The sequence below is a fragment of the Hetaerina americana genome, unplaced genomic scaffold (genome assembly GCF_022747635.1).
Source record: "Hetaerina americana unplaced genomic scaffold, ioHetAmer1.1.p SCAF_130, whole genome shotgun sequence".
In the NCBI taxonomy this organism is placed as follows: domain Eukaryota; kingdom Metazoa; phylum Arthropoda; class Insecta; order Odonata; family Calopterygidae; genus Hetaerina; species Hetaerina americana.
The window spans coordinates 67,431-88,774 of record NW_027286404.1 but is presented as its reverse complement, the minus strand read 5'-3'; the positions used below and the strand labels follow the sequence as shown (position 1 = coordinate 88,774).

The window sequence follows — 21,344 nt, the reverse complement described above, 5'->3', positions numbered from 1 at the left end:
CGTACTCACTTAGAACCCTCGCAGCGGGTATTTCTTTACAATGCCCTGTTAATATTTTGGGGGGTTTCGGAACTGAGGATTTATGGTGACATCCCGTTTTGAATCAGCAGCCCATAAATACCTCCCAGAGTTAACGCCCCTTTCATGATATTTCGAGTCCGAAGGAATATTGGTCAAATTACTGCAGACGCACAAGTATATAGTATATGCATTCGCTAACAGGGAAATGTAATATACTGAGCCATTTGATAAATGAGGGAACGGTTTATGCGAGTAATTTGGTGCCATACTATTGCATATACTATATTTCGTCATCATCGGGATGATGCCGAAAGCCAAGTCAACGTGTTGAAACTAGTCAGGCTGAAAACCCCTCGTATTAATTGATGCAAAGTTAACACAAAGAAACAGGGATTCTTGAATTAAACGTCACCACGAAATGTGATCACTATATTATGAAGGGTTCTTCGGTGGAACTCCAAAAAGGACATCTACTTCCAAGAAACTGCGGGGGATGGCGCGACAGTAACTTTTGACTGAGTCTTCTGCTAATATGCATTACACACTGAAATTGTTGCATTTTAAGGAGATCTACAGCTACATAATACCCTGCAAGCCATCGGGAAGGGGTGTGGCAGGGGGTGTATCCACACCAGGCAAGCACAGCACACGAATAGACAAAGTCACGCACAATGCATGAGGCACAACTAAAGAAAAAAACCGACATGCAATGAACTAGTAACTAAATATCGGAGGAAGAAAAAGGACAAGCTCAAGATAAACCAGATGAAAATTAAAGTTGTGGACTGCAGTCGAAGTAGGGATGGGAATTTCCAAGAAATAATAGTGGAAGCAGCGCTGGAACAGGTGGATGAGCTTAGCTATTTAGGCAGCCGATTAGGGATGGAAAAAGCAAGAGCATATTGTGAGCAGAATGGAAATTATGAAAAAAGTTTGCTTTAGAAGAAGCAAATACTAATGAAACACAGTGCTGGCATAGACATGAGGAAGCGATTCGGCAGGAGTAATGAATGGAGTCTGCTTTTCTACGGATGTGACACTTGGAAGAGAGGAGCAGGAGAGAACGGGATATTTGGAGGGCCGCCGCCGTCGCCGCACATCAATCCTCGCATTGAAGGCCTTGTTACGCAACAGGGCGGCGTAGTAGGTTTGGTTGGCATTCTGATCGAAGGGTACGGGGTTGCAATCCGGATGATGCTTTTGGATAGTTTGGATGCCTGCCGATTGTGTCTTTCTGGGAGTCAAAACTTCTTTCGGGAACCGCTGGGAACTCTGCCTCAACTATGAAACCAAGCTTGGATTAATTAGCGTCATTGTGCTTCTTATTAAGTAAATTAACATTGGTGTGAATAATAACTAATTATTTCAAGATACTAAAAATTAAACTAATAAAACAAATTATCACTATTTTTAGCATTAATTAGTCCCATTTATTAATGTGAAACTCGAAAAAAATATTTCAACTAGCAAAGTTTTCGAATATTGAGATAATCCCAGTAAATTTGTCGCATTAACAATATTCTGGCTAAGATTCTAATCCCCTCCTCCCTTCTTTCTCATGGAGATAACATAGAATTATAATTTTCAAATATATATATATACATATATATATATATATATATATATAATCATTTTTGCATATATATATATATATATATATATATATATAGATATATATATATATATATATATATATATATATATATATATATATATAATCGTTTTTGCATTGCTTTTGCTTGGAAAAATGTGTATACCTTCTCTCTTATTGACCAAGTTTGGGACATAACTGCAAAATATTCCGAATGAAATCGGAAACTTGGGCCTTGCTCCAATTACATCATTGTTGTTTCGTTGAAAGGAAATTCGTCTCTTTCAAGGAAATAAGAATGGAAAGGGCCTTAATTACTCTTAATGTTGGAACACGGTTAATTCCAAAACGATGGATGGAGACTTATCGAGAAAAGATGAAAATTTTCAGTATTATTCTGCGAAATCTCATTTTCCCTAAAGTCAAAGAGATATATTGGAAATAAATTTGCTGGCATTAGTCTTTTCAACCCGCATAGTTCCATCTTACCACAGATGACGATTGCAGAGCTATCAACCCGGGAATAAACGTTCGGACACCACTGGCGACTGCATCGCGGGTTAATTGTCTGACGCTAGACTAATAGCGCCCGTGACTTCGTTTAAATGCCCTCATCGATGCTGGTATTTGAGCAAAGTTCCTTTTTACCATGAGACAGGTCATTTGAATAAAGGTTTCATGTACCATAAGTGAGAATGCAAGGAACTTTGGGAAATAATACGAAAAGAAAAGTACATTGACTTTCCACAAAATATATTCTATTCGCTACCGATTTCGATGCAGCTGATTATTTTCTGGCAGAAGGCAGCGTATCATTTTGGGTTCGGAAGGTCAAGTGTAAAAATATTTCAGAGGATCGAAACCAGTAGCGAATAAAATATATTTTTTGGAAAGGCAAATGTTTCTTCCTCTAACAAGACGATGGAATTACATCAAGGGAAACATCACACCGCCGTATGTATTTGGGAGATGTTTGTTAATACATACGCCTTGTCTAAGCCTTCTCTGGGTTGGGAAATCCCCAGTAGATGTAAATTAGATGCAGAAATAATTCCCTTCGACCCAAATTAGTCATTCATTTTTCTTTTAATAATGAGGGGAACCTGTCGTAATTTTCACCAGCCGGAAGAAAAAATTCTCCGGAAGTAATTACTTTAAAAATTCCCTTTTTGGTACGTTCTGTATTTCTGGTTCGGCGTCTATTCTACCGCAGCGATCGTTTGATAAAACGTGTAAAGGTTATGTCAATATCCAAACGGAGCGGGAGCAGGGTGAAACGCGCCAAAGAAAGTGACCCTTTCTGAATGAATGAATGAAAAACGTGGATCACGATTGGAATTTTCCTCCCCCGATGGCGGCCTCCATTCAGACCAAAATGGACAATTTTCCCATCGGATGTTTCGCTGCCCTAGTCATGGGCTGTCATCATCATGAATTGTTAGTCGAAAACATTAGTAATTTAGACGCGATTGAATCTCCGTTGGGGTTTCGTTTCTACGTATTCTCCGGAGGCAGGGAGAGAGATGCCCCAGACCGGAGGCTGAGAGAAGGAGCGACTCCCGGCCCCGCAAGTTCATTGCATGGACCACTCCGACGAGACGATGTCCTCGGGAAGCTGCGAGTCCGGGTAGAATGCGGATTTGGACACACACAACGGCACCTCCGAAAGAGATAAACGCATGGACTCGTATGACAGAACATCCGTGAACATTATTTTGAATTGTTAGGGGGAAAGAACCGCGGGCACACCAGAGAGAAAACGGAGCGTTTCTCGCTAGAGCGCCAAATTTACTCTCATGCAATTCTTACGTTAGCTCCGATCATAAATGTCCACTCGGAAAAATGGCAATAATATGATAAAGACTCTGCGTGTGGTGCCCGGTACCTAGCCTTGGTTTAAGAATAATAGATTTAGATCAGAAGGATTCAAATCTAGGTCTTCGCGTGAAGATAGTCCGCGCCTCGCCGTAAATTTGATTTCGAGTTGCACTCGGCAGGTTAAAAAAATGAGGGTATTTCATTTGCAGAAAGACATTTTTAAAAGCTATTTTCGTGAAGCTGTTTCCATTGTGATTTTGATAAACGGTTGACGAACCGGCTTCGCCCCTGCCCGGGGAATAATTCAGGGGTTATGCGCAGTCGAATCGAAATAATCGGTTCTGCTGCGCGCCGATCGGTCAGCTGAGCCTGTTGAGTTTCGGTAATGGGGAGCCATTTGGTATGCTATCCATTAGTTTAAATCTTCCGGCACATTTCCGAGCCGCATTTCAGTTGAAATGACTATCGAATGATATCGTTGGACATTTTCCACTTATTGGAGAGGAGGTTGACGGGTGAAGTCCTAAAAGTCGTCGGTCAGAACAATAACATTTGGTTTTCTCGGGAATAAGCTACCCTAGCCATCAGAAATACATGCGATAAGCTGAAATTGGATCATAATTTCAAGATTATTTTCTTTTTTGACTATCGACTGGATATGGTAGGTTTTGGATGGACACGGCGTATGCAATGTAACAATGATAAATTCCCTTGCCTCTCATAACAAAAACTCAACCTGACATCCGAATCCATGGTAAACGCCTCTTCAATACCGCATACCTCCTTTCTCCCTTCATCCCGTGCAACCTATTCCTCCCACTTCCTCGCTTTCCCAATGTTCTTCCCTCTTTACTGTTTGTCCCTGCAGTCTTCCACATCCCAAAACCAATTACAATGCTCTCTATCCATTTTTCCTGCCTCCTTTGAATGCCTTCCATCTTTCCAAAAAGTGATAAATACGGTAGGGGAGAGAAGCCAACCCATCTACGTATGTTCTACTCTCTACATTGCCAGCCTTGTATTTACCATAAATTTAACCTTTATAATATATATATATGAACAATAAATTAGGGCGGGCAACAAATAAAGCAAAAGAAGCATGGTGGAAGACGCAGTGCGAGGATATGGAAAGTCTGCAGAGGAAGGGTGAAAACGATGCGCTGTACAGCAAAGTTAAATCGTTATCGGGAAGTAAGAAAGGAAGATCTATGCTAACAGTTAGAGATAAGGCGGGTAAGGTAATAGTTGACGCAGGAAAGATCCAAGAGAGATGGAAGGAGTATATAGAAGAACTGTATAATAAAGAACTTAGACCAAAAAAGTTAGACATTGAAAAAGAATATGACGTAGAGGAAGACAGCTTACGTCCAGGCATACTCGACAATAAAATAGAAAGGGCATCGAGGGTGATGAAATCAAATAAGGCCGTGGGGGTAGACAACACACCTGTGGAACTATTGAAAGGCTTAGGAAAATGTGGTGGGAAGAGACTATATGGACTGATTTGTAGTGTCTATGAGGAAGGAATCTGGCCAGAAGGCTTTGTGAGATCAGTGTTAGTTCCTATTCCGAAAAAGGTAAAGGCTACATCATGTAAGCACTACAGAAAAACAAGTTTGATATCCCACGCAGCTAAAGCGGTTCTCAGGATCATAAACAAAAGGATAGAGAGTAGGGCAAATGATTACTTAGGGGATGATCAGTTTGGTTTTAGGAAGGGGAGAGGTACGCGTGATGCCATTGCAGTAATGAGATTATTAATCGAGAGGAATATAGAACACAACCAGGAGGTATTTGCCTGTTTCGTAGATTTCGAAAAAGCGTTTGATAGAGTGAATTGGGAAAAACTAATGAGTATATTGCAGAAAATAGGAATAGATTGGAGGGAAAGGAGGCTAATCCGCAACCTGTACATGTCTCAGACTGCTCAGGTGCGGGTGGGAAACGGGGAGTCAGGATGGGCAGTGTTAGGAAGGGTTGCCCATTATCACCGTTGCTGTTCAACCTGTATGCAGAGGAAATGATCAAAGAGGCATGGGAAGAACTCGAGGTAGGAATGAAAGTGGGCGGGGGATTCGTAAAATCAGTTAGGTTTGCTGATGACCAAGCTTTAGTTTGTCAGTCAGCCAAGGGGCTGCAAGCATTGCTGAGTGAATTGGAAATTCAGTGCGACAGGTATGGGATGAGAATCAATATTAATAAAACAAAGGTTATGCGATTTTCTAGAAAGACAAAGGCCAAGCTTAACATTAAAATAGGAGGGCAAAAACTAGAGCAGGTAAAACAGTTTACGTATCTCGGTAGTGTTTTGGACCAACACGGTCAAAGTAGTAGGGACGTAAGGGGAAGAATTGCGCTAGGCAAAGAGGCTTTCACAAGGAGGAGGGAGTTGATGACGGGGACTTTGAGTAAGGATGTTAAGAAAAGACTCGTAAAAACTTTGATATGGAGCGTAGTTATGTACGACGCGGAAAGGTGGTCATTGAAGCAGGAGGATAGACGTAGATTGGAGGCTTTTGAAATGTGGGTGTGGAGAAGAATGGAGAAGGTGAAATGGACAGAGAAGAAAACAAATGAGGAAGTACTTGGTATTGTGGGCGAAGAGAGGGGATTGTTGGGAGAAATCCTATGGAGGCAGGAAAAGTGGATGAAGGGGGTTTTGACCGGCAGTGGGATGTGGAAGACTGTAATAGAGGGGAGAATGTTGGGCAAAAGAGGAAAGGGAAGGAACAGGATAGGGATGTTGGACGGGATGAAAGGAGGAAGAAAGTACTCAGAGATGAAGAGGGACCTGATATAGAGTAGGATGATGGATTTTGTGTTTTGTTAGGAGTAATAAAATGTTTGTTTGGTAGTTGCGTCCATCCAAAAACCTACCTTAACCGGTAGATTACCTATATATATATATATATATATATATATATATATATATATATATATATATATATATATAACTCCAAATTCTGAAATGAATTACATGGACACATCCACATGTAAATACAGAGTTAGGAAGGATGAAGTAATAAGAATTAAATAACTAAGAGGGAAGAGAAATGAATAAGAGAGAAAGAAGGAATGTAGAGAAGAAATCTATGGCAAAGACATTGGGCCCGCAAGGTCAGATTAAGTGAACTTAAAGTAGATGAGGATAACTTAGGTTAGGTCCAAATTTCTCCGAAGATGAGAAATTTAATCGACGGTGAGATAGATAGGGAATCAAGGGAATTGATATCAAATAAGGCCGTGGAAGGAGACATCATTCCCGTGGAACTACATAAAGACTTACAAAAAAGGGGGAAGAAGAGTTTTGCGGAATGATTTGTAATACTAATACGAGAGGAATTTGGCAGGAGGACTTCGTCGGAAGAGTGTAAGTGCCTATTCCAAAAAAGTCAAATGCTACATCATGTGGGAATCATAGAAGATTAAGGTTGATTTCCCAGGCATCTGAAGTGGTTCTCAGGATCATCGACAAGGGGATGGTGAGCAGAGAAAATGATTACTTTGGATATGATCAGTTAGGGTTCAGGAAGGGGAAAGGCACGCACGCCTGATGTCACTGCAGAAATGAGGTCACAAATGGAGAGAAGCATGGGATACCAACAGGATGTACATGCCTGTTTCTTATATTTCAAGAGGGCGTTTGATAGAGAAAATTGGGAAAACTATCAAATACAGGGTTCGTCCGGAAAATAAGTGTACTGATTTTTTCCCGCCGCTCCAGGCGCGCCCAGCACCGCTCTGACGGGCTGCGATTGGAGGGGGGTATGTTGGCAAGCGACGCTGAAAAAGGCAGTCGGCTCTGAGCTGTGGTGTAGTGAGGAGCTCTGTTAACGCGAACCTCCACGCTCGACCCACGTCACGGAACGCGATGCCGAAGTTTTTGGAGCAGCGTTATTCCATCAAATTTGCGGTAAAGCTTGGGAAATCGTCTACCAAAACTGTCGGTATGATTAACCAGGCTTACGGGGAGTCAGCCATGTCCATAAACATGATCTTTCGGTGGCACAAGATGTTCGTGGAGGGCAGAGAAGAGGTCGACGACGAACCACGGCCTGGACGCCCATCAACGACACTCACCGACGAAAATGTGCGAAAAGTTCGCGATGTACTGAACTCTGATCGTCGTCTTAGTGTTCAGATGATAGCAGAGCAGTGTAATGTGCCAAAAACAATAGTGCACGAGATTATTAGGCACCAATTACAGATGCGAAAAATTTGTGCAAAGTTGATGCCGAAAGTGCTCAGTGATGATCAAAGACTCAATCGTTTGGAAATCGCGACACAACTTGCGGATCACTGCAAAAATGATCCACATTTTTTAGAGAACGTTGTTTCGGGTGACGAGACGTGGATCTTTGAGTACGACCCGGAGTCGAAGAGACAAAGTGCGGAGTGGCACACCCCATCATCACCCCGTCAAAAGAAAGCTCGCATGAGCAAATCTCGGATCAAGGCGATGCTCATTGTCTTTTTTGACAAAAGGGGAGTCGTCCACTACGAATTTGTACCTGAACGACAAACTGTAAATGCTGCATTTTACGTCCAAGTGCTCGACAGGCTTCGAAAACGAGTCGCCCGCGTCCGGCCAGCGATCAAAAACATCTGGCGGCTGCATCACGACAATGCGCCGTCTCACACCGCGCTTGTCGTGTCGGACTTCTTGGCCAAGCACGGCGTGGCAACGCTGCCGCACCCGCCCTACAGCCCGGACTGGGCACCACCGGACTTCTTTCTGTTCCCGAAGATAAAGAGGAGCTTGAAAGGAACGCGATACGGGACTTTGGACGCCGTCAAAGAGGCCGTGACGACGTGTCTTCGAGAGGTTCCCGATGATGCCTTCGCGGGAGCGTTCCAGGAATGGGAACGCCGCTGGAACAAGTGTATCGACTCAAAAGGGTCCTATTTTGAGGAATATTAGCTTAAGATATGTAAAAGTGTAATACATTTTTTTTCCTGAGCACAGTACACTTATTTTCCGGACGAACCCTGTATATTGCAGAAAACAGGAATATATTGGAGGGATAGGAGCCTAATCCGCTACCTGTACACATCCCAGATTGCTCAGGTGTGAGTGGGGGATAGTCCGAATGGGCAGTGCTAGGAAGAGGAGTGATTTAGGGTTGTCCATTTTCACCTGCACTTGTCCGCTATGTGCGGTGGGCGAGGAGAGGGGATTGTTGGGAGAAATCATAAGGCAGCAGGAAAAATGAATGAAGGGCGTATAGATTGGCAGTGGAATGTTGAAGATTGTGATAGAGGGGAGGACATTAGACAAACGAGGAAGGGGCAGGAATACAAGGATAGGGATGCTGGATGGAATGAAGTGAGGAAGTAAGTATGCGGAATAGAAGATGGGCATTTTGTAGAGTAGGATGCTAGGTTGTTTTTATTAAGAGAGTCAAGGGATCCATCGCTCTCCCTATTCGTCAGCTTGTGTCCATCCAAAACCCTTACCACATCCGGTAGATTACTGACAATAATGGTAATCCATATAAGTATGAAAACAATGAAACAATTTGCTTCATTAACCCAAAATCGGGTTCCATAAAAAATACTTATTCTTTTTAAAATTTCGGGTAAATGGAAAGAGAGCCAATCGCAAAATATATAGGAAATAAAGGATAAGACGCTTAGATGTCCATGAGATACTTTTACTAAGATGGACGGATGGGAAATAAATGGCCTTTAGGAATTACGGGCGAAATGAAAGGAAAATAGTTCTAGATGTACACTTCATCTTACAAACCGCTGTAAGAGGGCGTGGGGAGGGGGGTGTTAGTCCTCCAGTCATTAGAGTAATTGTCGATTGTTTTGTCGCAGTTTGTTTACAAATGCTGTGGTCTTCTGTTGTACCCGAGGGAAATATGATTTCTCGTAGCAATCAACTCTCTGGTCCATTTACCTTCCAACTGTAGCTTCACCTAACAATTTCAATGCGGCGTTATTTTGACCATGTAAGGGTTAAACCCGTGTGATTTTTGGTTTTCTAAAAGCCTAAGCCGCTCTTGTGACCTTCATCCTATCAATGTCTCTCAGACAAAGCAATCCAATAACAAGATGATGCCTTTTTCTCCTTATATGCGAGCTGTAAATCATAGATGTGTACTAAAATTAAGACGTGCAATGCTACCAGGCTCAGAAATATTTTCCTGCTAAATAATTACATTTTAACAAATGATAAACTATCATGACTTGTTATTTTTCGACGAACTGCACTAACAGAATACTTAATGGTCTAGAGCTACCAAGAGGTCTGTTCCAATAGTATATAATAGGAAAGGGGAAAATCGTTTCTACGTTTCGTTTACCTCCCTCTCGTACCTTAACTTTCCTTCTGCCTCTCCCCCTCCCTTCAATCCCGGAATCCTCCGCTCGTCCCCCACCCCCAACCACGCCCCTCACACCTTCTCGCTCGCCAACCCACCATCACGGTTGCCGACTATCGCGGACTGGCCGAGAGACTCCTTAAATGTGGTCATAGATTTACGTTGCAATCCGTCCCTACTCCCGGTTCGAAACCTTCCTGATTTTATTCATTTGAAACAATCACCCTAGTAAAAGGTGAGTTTCGGACGGACCCGAACGGCTATAATCTTCTACGCATTACGAGAACTTCCTCTTGTATGCTCTAGATTATATCCTCCTTCATATATTTGTAACTTCCCTCGGCCTCCACGTTTTCTAAAAGGGCCACTCTAATCTTTCGTCTGTCCCGCATATACAGCATCCTCCCTTCTTCAATATTCCACCACCTTTCGATATCTCGTCCACCATCTTTGTCTATATTTGCCCTCATTTCCATAGCAACTTTCTCTCTTCGCCCACCAGGTGTACACCTTCATCGCTAGTCTTCCTATCTTCCCCACTAATATCCTCCATTCTTCACCACATTAGCATTTCTAAAGCCTTCCATTTACCTTCTTCCTAGTACCTGGGAGACCAGGTCTCTGATTCATGCAGGGTTTAGCTTCATAGCAAGGTGTTTATTTATATTTTATTTGCGTCCTTCCTTAGCTTACTGGCCACTTAAGCCCTTCTCTTTGACAAACCTTCTTTCGCAAACTCAAATCATCCCTTTATGTCCCTCCAACCCCATTTATTATTAGGTAATCTACCGGTTAAGGTCCCACCCTGAGGGCGCGGGTTCAAATCCCGGCGGTGTTGAATATTTTTCAGAGGTATCTCGATCCCTACTTGAGGTGCTTTGTGGAGGGCACTTTGAGTGAGTACGGCGTCCGTCGGATGGGACGTTAAGCTGCGGACCCCTTGGCGCCTTTCGTAAAGAGTAGGCTAATGCGGACGCCTGGTTTCTCTCCACCCTTCATCCTTTCCTGTCCATCCCCTATGGCGCAAATGACCTTAGCTGTCGGTCGCCTCCCCTAAAAACTATTAATACCGGTTAAGGTAGGTTTTTGGATGGACAAAGCCACTAAATAAAATATTTTGTGACTCCCAACAAAACACAAAATCCAGCATCCTACTCTATATCAGGTCCCTCTTCATCTCTGAGTACTTTCTTCCTCCCTTCATCCCGTCCAACATCCCTATCCTGTTCCTTCCCTTTCCTCGCTTGCCTAACGGTGGGATTTGGAGATAAATGTGGTTGTCGGGAAGGCAACCCCATTTATCTCCAAAAAAATTGAATTTTAAAATAGTAATAATAATATTTTATTTTGTGAGCAGAGGTATTAAAACCAAACCCGGGAAACATAAAATATTCCGATGCAACAATTTGTTCGAGTATCAGCGCCAGAAGATCTGGTACCCGAAAAATCACTCCATTTGGTGAAGCTGAAGGTGCTCAGAGGTATCCCCAGGAATTGTACCCGGAACCTCCGTTCAGTAGCCCAGCGCTCTCCCCAGTGGACTAACACGTCCCCCAAATACTGGGTAACACGTCCCCCAAACGTCCAGGTAACTGTAAATAATTGGTACAGTTTCGAGGAGAGAGGACAAATGATTGTCATGAAAATTGCAGTTCCATAGAGTGATCAGCAGTTAGTATGATCCACGATGGTAAAATGTTTCATAAAACGCAATCAATATTTAATATAACTACCGGTAATCTACTGGTTAAGGTAGTTTTGGATGGACACTGGCTGCTCAATGGTGCAGTGGCAATTCCCTTGTCTCTCCTAACAAACAAAACCCGACATCTTACTCTATCAACAAGTCCCTCTTCATCTCCGCATACTTCCTTCCTCCCTTCATTCCGTCCAACATACCTATCCTATTCCTGCCCCTTCCTCGTACGCCTGACATTCTCCCCTGCATCACAGTCTTCAACATCCCAATGCCATTCAATAAACGTATCTAATAGACGAAGATAAAATCGTGCGCATTAAAAATAATATAAACTTATACGAGAGAATAGCAATTTTACAACAGAAAGCACGTTCAAACACATTTCACACCAAATTTAGAGAAATATTACGCTAAGCCCAGGTGACTAAGTCTAGCTGGGAAGCTTAAATGGGGGAATGGAGTTTGTACGTGTGCAGTGACAACGTAAACTATTCACTTTTTGAACAAGTATATTATCACTTTGGTGCCTACGAATCAGTAAAGTAAGCAAGTACTTTTGAGTGTTGGTGAATCAACATTTAATCAACATAAGCAGAAGTATTTCAGTCTTCCGAAACATTGTCGAGGTCTTCATTGGGCGTCGAGGGAGAGTCGATCTCCGGCGTTGACGTCACTGCGGCCCTATGCCCTCCCATGGCGGGCGGCTGCGTCGCAAGAAGAGGCGCCGCGGACGCACGCGCGGCCCTTTTGCTTCGGATCGCGGCGATGTCAACACACGGTCCGAATTCACACCCCATGCCAACTCTCCGAAGCTCTCTGAGTGCGCGAAAGGAAGGCAAACGGGTTATTTCGATCGCACGCAGAGCCCGCCGCGTCGGCCGGGGAGGGAGGGATATATACCTCAATCTGTCACGTCGCGCGCGTCCACCGTGATCTTCACGAGAACGTGATATCAACTACGTGTATGTGCACAAAACGGGTAAAACTTTTGATATACTTCAATGCACCGGAAAGAAGAAAATTAAGACGAAATGTGATGGCCATAAAGATGCCATCCCGGCTGTATATGACCATATCATCCAACATGACCGGTATTCCCTAACTATACGGTTGAATTAGCCGGTATGAACGATATTTTTCCTATGCACGATGCGGTTCACATTTCTCGATTCACCCGATGTTCTCAATGTCAAGTGCTCGTCCGTCTGTCTAACGCAAGTGCCGTCGGTTCGGCTGCACGTAAGCCCATTTGTCGCACCGTGAGTGCAGCATCAACTTGAAGACACCATGGGGAAGAGTTGCGGACGGGGGTTTTGGGGCAGCGATCATTTATTAGACTGTAAGAATGAATAAATGCGGCCAACTCTACTGGAAGAAGACAACTTTCAACGGAGTGCACAACCATGGTATTTCTCTTCATTGATCATTGCGGTCCCATGGTGATCATGGGATATAGTGCAGAGAGCTAATATTTCCCTCGAAGTCTTTTGAAAACCTGAGTGTGTCTTCTATAAAGTATTCGCTCCGCTTCCTTCTTGCCAGGAAAGCTACTCCCTTCTCCACTCACCATCTACCCAATAAAAAATGAAAAACGAAACAGCCGAGACCGTAAACTTGATTGGCACTAGGTTTGTAAAGGGGGGAGGTAAAAATTAAGTTACAAGTAAGGGGAAAGATAGGGAACACACACTAGGTCACTAGGGTGTGTTTGGGAACAGTGACCCAAGTATACCTCAATCACACACAAAAAAGGAGAACTAATAAATTATAAAACAAACTTACAACCACCCGATCATTAGGGTGTGTTAAGGAATAACAGTTACTCTCGTGAATCGCACTCAAACAGACACGCAGGGTTTGCAAGGATTCCTCCTATGCCAGTGACCCGTTAATCACACAGGTTAGTACGATATTATAAAACGGATGCACTCACGTTTTCGCTCATTTACTCAATCACTCGAGTGTGTTCGGAAACAGGGACCTTTGCGAATCACTCGAGTGATTGAGTGAATGAGCGAGAACTTGCGTCCATCCGTTTCATTTGTTTTTGTGCGATCGATGGGTCCCTGGCATAGGAGGAATCCTTGTAAACCCTGAACGAGTGAGCGAGTGCGATTCACAACGGTCTAACACACCCGAGTGATTCCGAACGCGAACTTGGGCCTTTCCTTTTTGATTTTTATTTCAATTGTTTTTTTACCTGTTTAAGTACAACGGGTCCCTGGCATAGGAGATATCGTTGCAAACCCTGGGTGTCTGTATGAATGCGATTCTCTGGAGTAACTGTTGTTCCTTAAAACGCCCTATTGATCGAGTGGTTGTAAGCTTGTTTTATTATTTATTAATTTTGCTTTTTTGTGTGTGATTACGGTATACGTGGGCTACTGTTCCCAAACACACCCAACTGACTTAGTGTGCGTTCCCTATTTTTCCCCTTACTTGTAGCTTTGTTTTACCTTCCCCCCCCCTTTACAAACCTGGCACCAGTCAAGTTTACGGTCTCGGCTATTTCGTTTTTCATTTCTTCACGATCATAGGTACGTTCATTTTATATGTACATCTACCCAATATTCTTCTGCATGGCGTATTTTCACGTGCATACACGTAAATGCATTCTTCATGCAAATACCCCTGCTTATAACTTCTTCGTTACTCGGCGGCGCCATGTGAACTATATGACTGAATAGGTACTAAGCATGGCCGATTGCCCATGCAATGTCTTCACCACTTCGGCGTGGCATCATGCTGCGTCCAACTACGTAGCTACTTAATCTATTACGGTACCGCCAAAGTGCTAAGTGCAGATAACAGACGGAAATGTTTTTGGACTAAGTCAACCCAGATAAAAATATAACACTATTGTCTCCATTAAATCGGGTTTTTAATTATATTTATCCAATTTCGTATTTATCAAGTTTACGCCACGAAATGGTGCTCATGGTAGCGTCAAAAGTGGTAATTTGCTAAGTACACGTGTTTAAGAATGTGACAGGGTGCATTGCTATGATTATTAAAAAGCAGCATTCCCTCTTCAGCAGCCAGAAATAATAATAACCAGAAGAATAATAACCAGAAGCACTGCCTGAAATTTTCAGTAAAAGATAATAGCAAAAAAAGACTATTAAAGCCTGGCTACAAAAAATGAAATATGATTCGTAAATATGGAATAAAAAGAGTAAAAGAATCAATACGACCTTAGCTTGTCACAAGAAAAATCTTAACAACCCGATTAATATTCAGGTAAACTCGTGGTGAGGGAATGCTCTTGGCAAGTGGACAGGCATCGCATATGAAGGGTAGCCTGCTGTAGGGCCGACTTAACATCTTCCACTATGAATTGTGAATGCCTAAGCATATTGCGTATCCCCTTGCAATGATTTGGTGGTGAATGGAAGGAATAAGATGAGACGATAGAGTAAAGAATGAGGAGGTATTACGAAGAATTGCAGAGGATTGGTGAAGATAATCAAGGAAAGAAAGGCTAATTGGTTAGGGCATTGTGTGTGGAAGGAGTGCCTGTTGAAGACTGTGTTAGAGGGAATGGCAGAGAGGACATGGGAGGAAGAGATAAACGAACAAATGAAGAGAATAGCTCGTGACAAGAAGACATGCAGGTTAACCATGGGTGAGCCTGCCACGAGGCAAAGCAACTCAAGATGATGATGACTACAATAATTTGAAGGAAAAATTCCAATTTTGGGACTCTCGGATGTTGACTCGATTGCTGGGGGTTTTTACAATTATGACTCAGATAATGTTATAATTTAAATATTTGGAACTATGGATCAGATTGTTCAGATCTCCACGGAGGTGGGGTTTGGGTAAACCGTCCTGTACTCATCATGAAGGCCGACAGGCTCGTATGCAGAGCGTCAACGTATTTTATAGGAGCAGCGGAAATATTTTAATTGTCTTCGAGGCATAATTAGTGGGGTTACTGTTTGCCCTGCCCCCGTCCAACCCACCGGCGTCTTCATCGAGGAGAATAAAACAAGAAACTCAACATTTTCAGAATATTTAGTGTTCCCACTTTGAAAGCTTTGTGCACCGGGTATTAATTAATCGTGGTCAAATTTGTGCGTTCCACTCAAGGAATATACGACTTCATGATAGTGGAAACCTAATTGCTCATTTTTATTTTGTAATGGAAACCCTTAAGTAGACATCTATTTTCCACTATATTCATCCATATTACTTGGTATTTCAAATGCTTTACATTAAAATATAAACGAAGCTGAAATAAATAGAAGAGGGCCTTCATTACGCCCGGAAAATGTTTACCTATACACCATTTTACTAAAGAATAATTCACTGAAAGGAAACTCTTTCCACTCAAGCAAACAATTTTATTCAGCGAAAGAGTTTCTGAAGCTTGGTGCTGACGCTCTCCATATTTGTTGACCTCGAGACAGCTGGATCCGAATCCAATTATTGGATACTAGTGCAACAATGAAATGAACATAGCACCGGAACAAGATATCAGAGGCAACTGGAGATAATAGGAGGTTGCGACCACAGTATGACGTTCTTATTCACACTAAGAACTACATTATATTCAATTTACATGGTGACATCAGAATAAGCAAACCTCCTGACACAAATTATTGTGACATTGTCATGAGTCTTTACCAGATGCCATATTTCAAACGAAAGAGAGAACGAACTTTTCCACCGAATTTCTTGGGTACGACTCTTTTCTACGTGATAGGACATCATCAGGTAGGAATCTGTTATGACATACACGGAATTGGTTATTTCGTAGGAACCAGTGACCCTTTGAGCTCCAACTTATTCCCATCACCTTCTCTTACACGTAAATCACACGTACCTCATGGCAAATTTATTCCTGATGATGCCGTATCACTGTTAAACTCCCATTACCCAATAAATTTCGTTGAAAAGTACGTTTTCCCTTTCATTTGAAATATAGACACAAAACACTTCCACAAGGTGAAGTCTGACTCTGAATTAGGTTCATACCAGGTACCTCGGACCCAGTAAAATGTAGTGCCATATATTTACAATACTGTAGTTACATAAATAGGTCAAAAAACGATTTATCTTTTATCCTACTTCAGAATCGTACCTTTCTTTTCAACTTTGATCTTGTTTATCTTACTTGTAGACATGGAAATCGTATTGGTCGGTCAGCTTTAGTTTGAAATAAGTACTGCTACTTTATGTAGTATGGATTTGCATGAGTAGAATACGCCGTAAAATAATTTAAAGTAAAGCGTTTGATCACGCCCATGCATTTGAAAAACTTCTCCTTGGCTTTATGGCTCCCGCATGATTTTCTTATAGTTCTCGCCGAGAAAGATCAACCATAAATCCTTCTGTTATAAGCCTTTTAACATCCCGAATAAAATATTGTCCTTGAATCAACACTTAAGACGATTATAGTCAATAATCAATCGTACTTCTTGAAACACATTACCTGCACGAGAATACTGTTTCTTCCCTCTCGCGCATATTTACTCATTCCAGAAGTTTTTTCTCTTTCCATTTCAGTGGCTGTGGTAATTGCTTTCTTTCTCTGCTGGGCACCGTTTCACACGCAGCGCCTAGTGGCCATCTACGGCTCAAATAGTGACAATACGCCGAAGAACCCTCACATGCTGCAATTATATGGAATAATAACGTATGTGTCTGGAATATTATATTATCTTTCGACCACCATCAACCCAATTCTCTACAACATCATGTCCCACAGATTCAGAGAGGCATTCAAGGTATGTACTGAAATTAGTCTTAAAGAATCATCTTAAAACGATTAAAAAAGAAACTTGAGCCTGGACGGAACTTAGGCGTTGGGACTGTTACAGTGAAAAATGCCAAAGAAGAAAATTAAGGGAGCTGTAGCACTTGGTGACTAAGTCCCAGAAGCTGCGGGAGATGCCATGACAGTAACCTTTAACGGAGTCGTCCGCTAAATTTGCATTACAATGCAACAATTTTAGAGTGTGAACAGTAATATAAACATTTAGTACTGCACGATTGTGGTCATCTTTGAACGCTTTCCAGAAAATAAGTGACCCCTTGGAAAAGTTCCACCTATTCGAAGTAAATATCTCTACGCCAGTAAGCGAAAAAGAAACAAAAGTAAAAATTCCATTGTTAATTAAACAAGAAATTATATTTGCAATGACTGTATATGCCAAAATAGAAGAGGGGAAAAATGTCTCCAAAATTCCCAAAAAGTTGGTGTAAAAATTAGCATAAGGTCTCACAATATTATAAAATAATTTATTGTAAAACAATTAAGTGAAACAAAAAAATTCACCAATTTATCTATCACTGTTTTTAAAAGTTGCATACATAAACTACATTTTTAACTTGTTCCCTGTGAAGTACATGTAAAAGCATATGTTTTGGTTATGCAATGCTTGTACGCGACTAGCCAGGTAAAAGGTGGAACACGACAGGTGAAAGGTATTTTCACAATTAAATTTAATTTTAAGATAAGTTTCAGAAAGTTTAAAACTTGTAGTGTGTGTGGTGCTCAGTAAAAATGGCCCATTGCAAAGAAAACGACCGCCTCACATGGCAGGACGTGCGTTAAATGCGCATATTTTAACATAAAATTTCATTCAAAGATATCTTTCCAATAATTGAGTCCTTCCATTCTCCGCAATTGCCATCTAATAGCTGAGCAACTTCTCTCACGAGATGATTTCCGAGTTCTTACTTTGCTCTGCAGAAGTTTTTTTTCTTCACTGCCTCATTTGGCGTGCCCTCATTTCAACGACATTTCCTGTAAGCCCCCAAGTAGGGTTGTTGAAAAAACTGAGAGGGTATTATATTTCATTAATCATAGGCATCTAGGAATTAGGCATTTAATTTCCCAATAACTGCAAAATATGTTCTGTAAAATATAAGGAAAAATCCAAGCATTCATTTTGTTTCTGTCGTTCCGAGAAAGTCTGTCAAAACCATATTCATTCAAAAAATACTTTCTTGGTTATTATATGCGGATTACAATTGGAATAATTGATCAAAATTCGCAAAGATATCTTAAAAAGCTTCTCTGAAAATGCAAGTTCGAAAGACTTTTTGTGCTCCTTTCAATAACGTAAAGGTAATGTAATAAAAACCAAACAATGAATAATATTGCGATAAGGAAAACTTTGAATAAATCCTTGAGATTATAAACGGATCATGGAGCTTCATAGGAGAGCGTCTGGTTGATTTTAATTTGCCTCTGCTAAATAACCAACCCCAGGCAGATTTAGTGTGTAAGATTGTAATTCATCTCGTACTCAGTCCTGTAGAAGGACGGCATGTGAAATTTACACGTTTAGTGCGTGGAGTCCACGTACCCTCCTTTGTACTCCGGTACTCCAGTGAGGGTAAACTATATTTTGCAAACGCAGGCGCAGAGGAAAATTTATATGAAAAGAGCTTTACTTTGATAAAAAAATAATAATTCATAAAATACCGTCCAAAGTACAATTAAATTGCAAAAGTGGTCACTGCAGCTCCGTGCAAAACCTACAACACATTTAAGGACATTTGTTTATCCTTAATGCATTTTCTAGATTTTTGGCATACTAATGCTGTGGAATTGAGTATTACTGATCATTAATGATCAGCGGTAATCAGAAAATCGGAAGCTAAAGCCTGTCTAAATGATAATTGATTTTCCAGGAGACTGTTTGGATCTGCTGTAGAAGATGTCGAACGGACAACCGTCGCCCCTACAACAACTTGCCCCAAGGGATCCAAAGACCATGTAACATCGGCGAGACGGATTTCGCGAGCCGGAACCCACGGTGCGTGACCGACTCGAAGAGCGGATCTTCGACCCGAAGGACGGGGTCGAGGGGCGTCGCGATGCCCGTGGAGGCAGCAGCGGGTGTGGGCTTCTTGGCCGTGAAGCCGGGGCCGGCTGGGGTGGCGTTCGAACCGGGGACACCGGCCGCCAAACCCTCGTCAGTCGAGGGCCTCTTCACCGTGCACCAGGCGCTGTTCGAAGCCGGGCAATCCAAGCGGAAGGCGGAGGAAGACGGTATGGTCGTGGTGCTCACGGTGGCGGCTTCGGTGGTGCCGGCCGTCCAGTTGTCGGCTGCGGGTGGGAAGGCGGAGCCGGCCTCATTCAACAACGGCCAGGAAGAGGCCAAGATCCCAGGGTAGCTCCCCGGCAGCTCCCGCTTCCACGTGGTTCCCTCGTGCGATGCCGCGCCTCATGCGGCGTTGGAGGCGGTCCGCAGCCTGAAACGCGTCCGGAGAAGCACGCTGACCGACAGAATTGCGGCCCTTGCTTTGCTCGCGTGCACACTTGGACGCGAGCTAGATGAATAGGAAGCTAGGTGGCTCTCAACCTTTCGATTCACCGAAAGTGGTCGCGTCCCATGGATCTCAGTTTGTGGAGCGACCTCGTGCATGCAGCGAAGAGGAGATGTCTTAGAGCTGAAAAAAAGATGAGATTTTGAGTCGTGGAAATGAATTAGCCGAGGTCCCGACCTATAGGATGACTCGCGAATGTGTGGTGGCCCTCGAATAGGAGGCAAGCTTTGCTCCCATTCCTGCCAGGACCTTATTTCGGCACTCGCGGCCTTCACTTCCCCGGCCATTTCGTTGGAGTTCAATACGAGAACATAGTAATATTTCACGCGGCCCTGTACTTATATTCAACGGTTGTTAGATGTGTGTTCACTGTTAAAAGTCAAATAATTCATTATTTTTCGTCAAATACGTGAAGTGTTTCCTTGACATTCCGTCTTAATTTGTATCCCGGGGGGAATATGCCCGCCAAAAGAAATTTTAAAAGGAGCTATGAGATTTTAAGAGTTCGAATTTTTCCATTTACACGACTGAAACCGGCTAGTTGCTAAAGCTCTATTGTGCTCTTTTTAATATTTTCTTTTTTATTATTTTTCCTTGGTGAATTTTGTATGGAAGGGAATTGTTCGTGGGGATTATTAGAGGATCCTAAAAATATTTCTGGTCTGACTTTTCAAATAGCAATGCTCACAGAAAGAATTTCTTTGTTTTAAACTGTCTCAGTATTTATTCCTTGTCAAATTCGGATACTAAAGCGTTAGATTGCTCGATTAATTCTCTTAAAAGGCTTTCAGTCACAAATTTGGGACGCATCAATTTTGGGAAAACTGGGGGGCCCCAAATTTGGCAGAAATCATTGCCTCAGCTAGTGAGGAAATGTTGTGGAAACTTCGTTGTAAACGCTCGTCCCGTTTTATTTCTTTTCGGGCGCCCTTACGCAAAATCCTCATTCTTATCCCATTCTTTAATGTGCGTCTCAAGTTAAGAAGATGGTAAGTATATTTCTTAATCGCCGTCTTTCAAATTATATTCCCTGAGTCTCAGCAAGTATTTCGTTAAATTTATGTCAAGATTTTCCTTTAAAAATTTCATTTGGCCACGGACTGAATACTGATATATATATATATATATATATATATATATATATATATATATATATATATATATATATATTATTGAGATATTTAGAAATAGGATTTCCTATATAAAAAACCTACCAAAAACTCTGTGCTTAAACAATGATTCTGAAATTACACGAGGATCATGCGTATGGTATAATAATTCGGACATGGCGTCGGATTGATAGGCGCCAGGAAAGTGATAAAATATGTATAATTGTTGTCCCGTGTGTTCCCAACTAATCCTCTTGAGAAATCGCCAGTTTGACGGCAGTTAAATTTGGTACCCTGTGTCATTTTGATGTTGCAGCAAACGGACGCAACGTTAATTTCTCCCTTTTCACAACGTTAATATTTGATCGATAAAATTGAGAAAACAACTCATGCCAGGAAATGTAAAAACCTAATGCACTTAGTACGCAAATAGAGAACCAATCAGTCAATAATCTCTTAGTCTTAGACCGAACTGATTCGTTGTTTGCGGA

The 21,344-nt window shown here is 42.1% G+C and overlaps 1 protein-coding gene across 1 annotated transcript in view; it reads left to right on the top strand.

The window, feature by feature from the left end:
* Positions 1-20,843, top strand: part of LOC139686175 (pyrokinin-1 receptor-like) — a 38,021-nt gene extending 17,178 nt beyond the window's left edge. The window contains exons 2-3 of the mRNA XM_071583357.1: positions 16,970-17,190; positions 19,106-20,843. Of these exons, the coding sequence (XP_071439458.1) occupies positions 16,970-17,190; positions 19,106-19,591 (707 nt within the window). The 3' untranslated portion in view covers positions 19,592-20,843. The remainder of the gene's footprint in view (positions 1-16,969; positions 17,191-19,105) is intronic.
* The last annotated feature ends 501 nt before the right edge of the window (positions 20,844-21,344 follow it).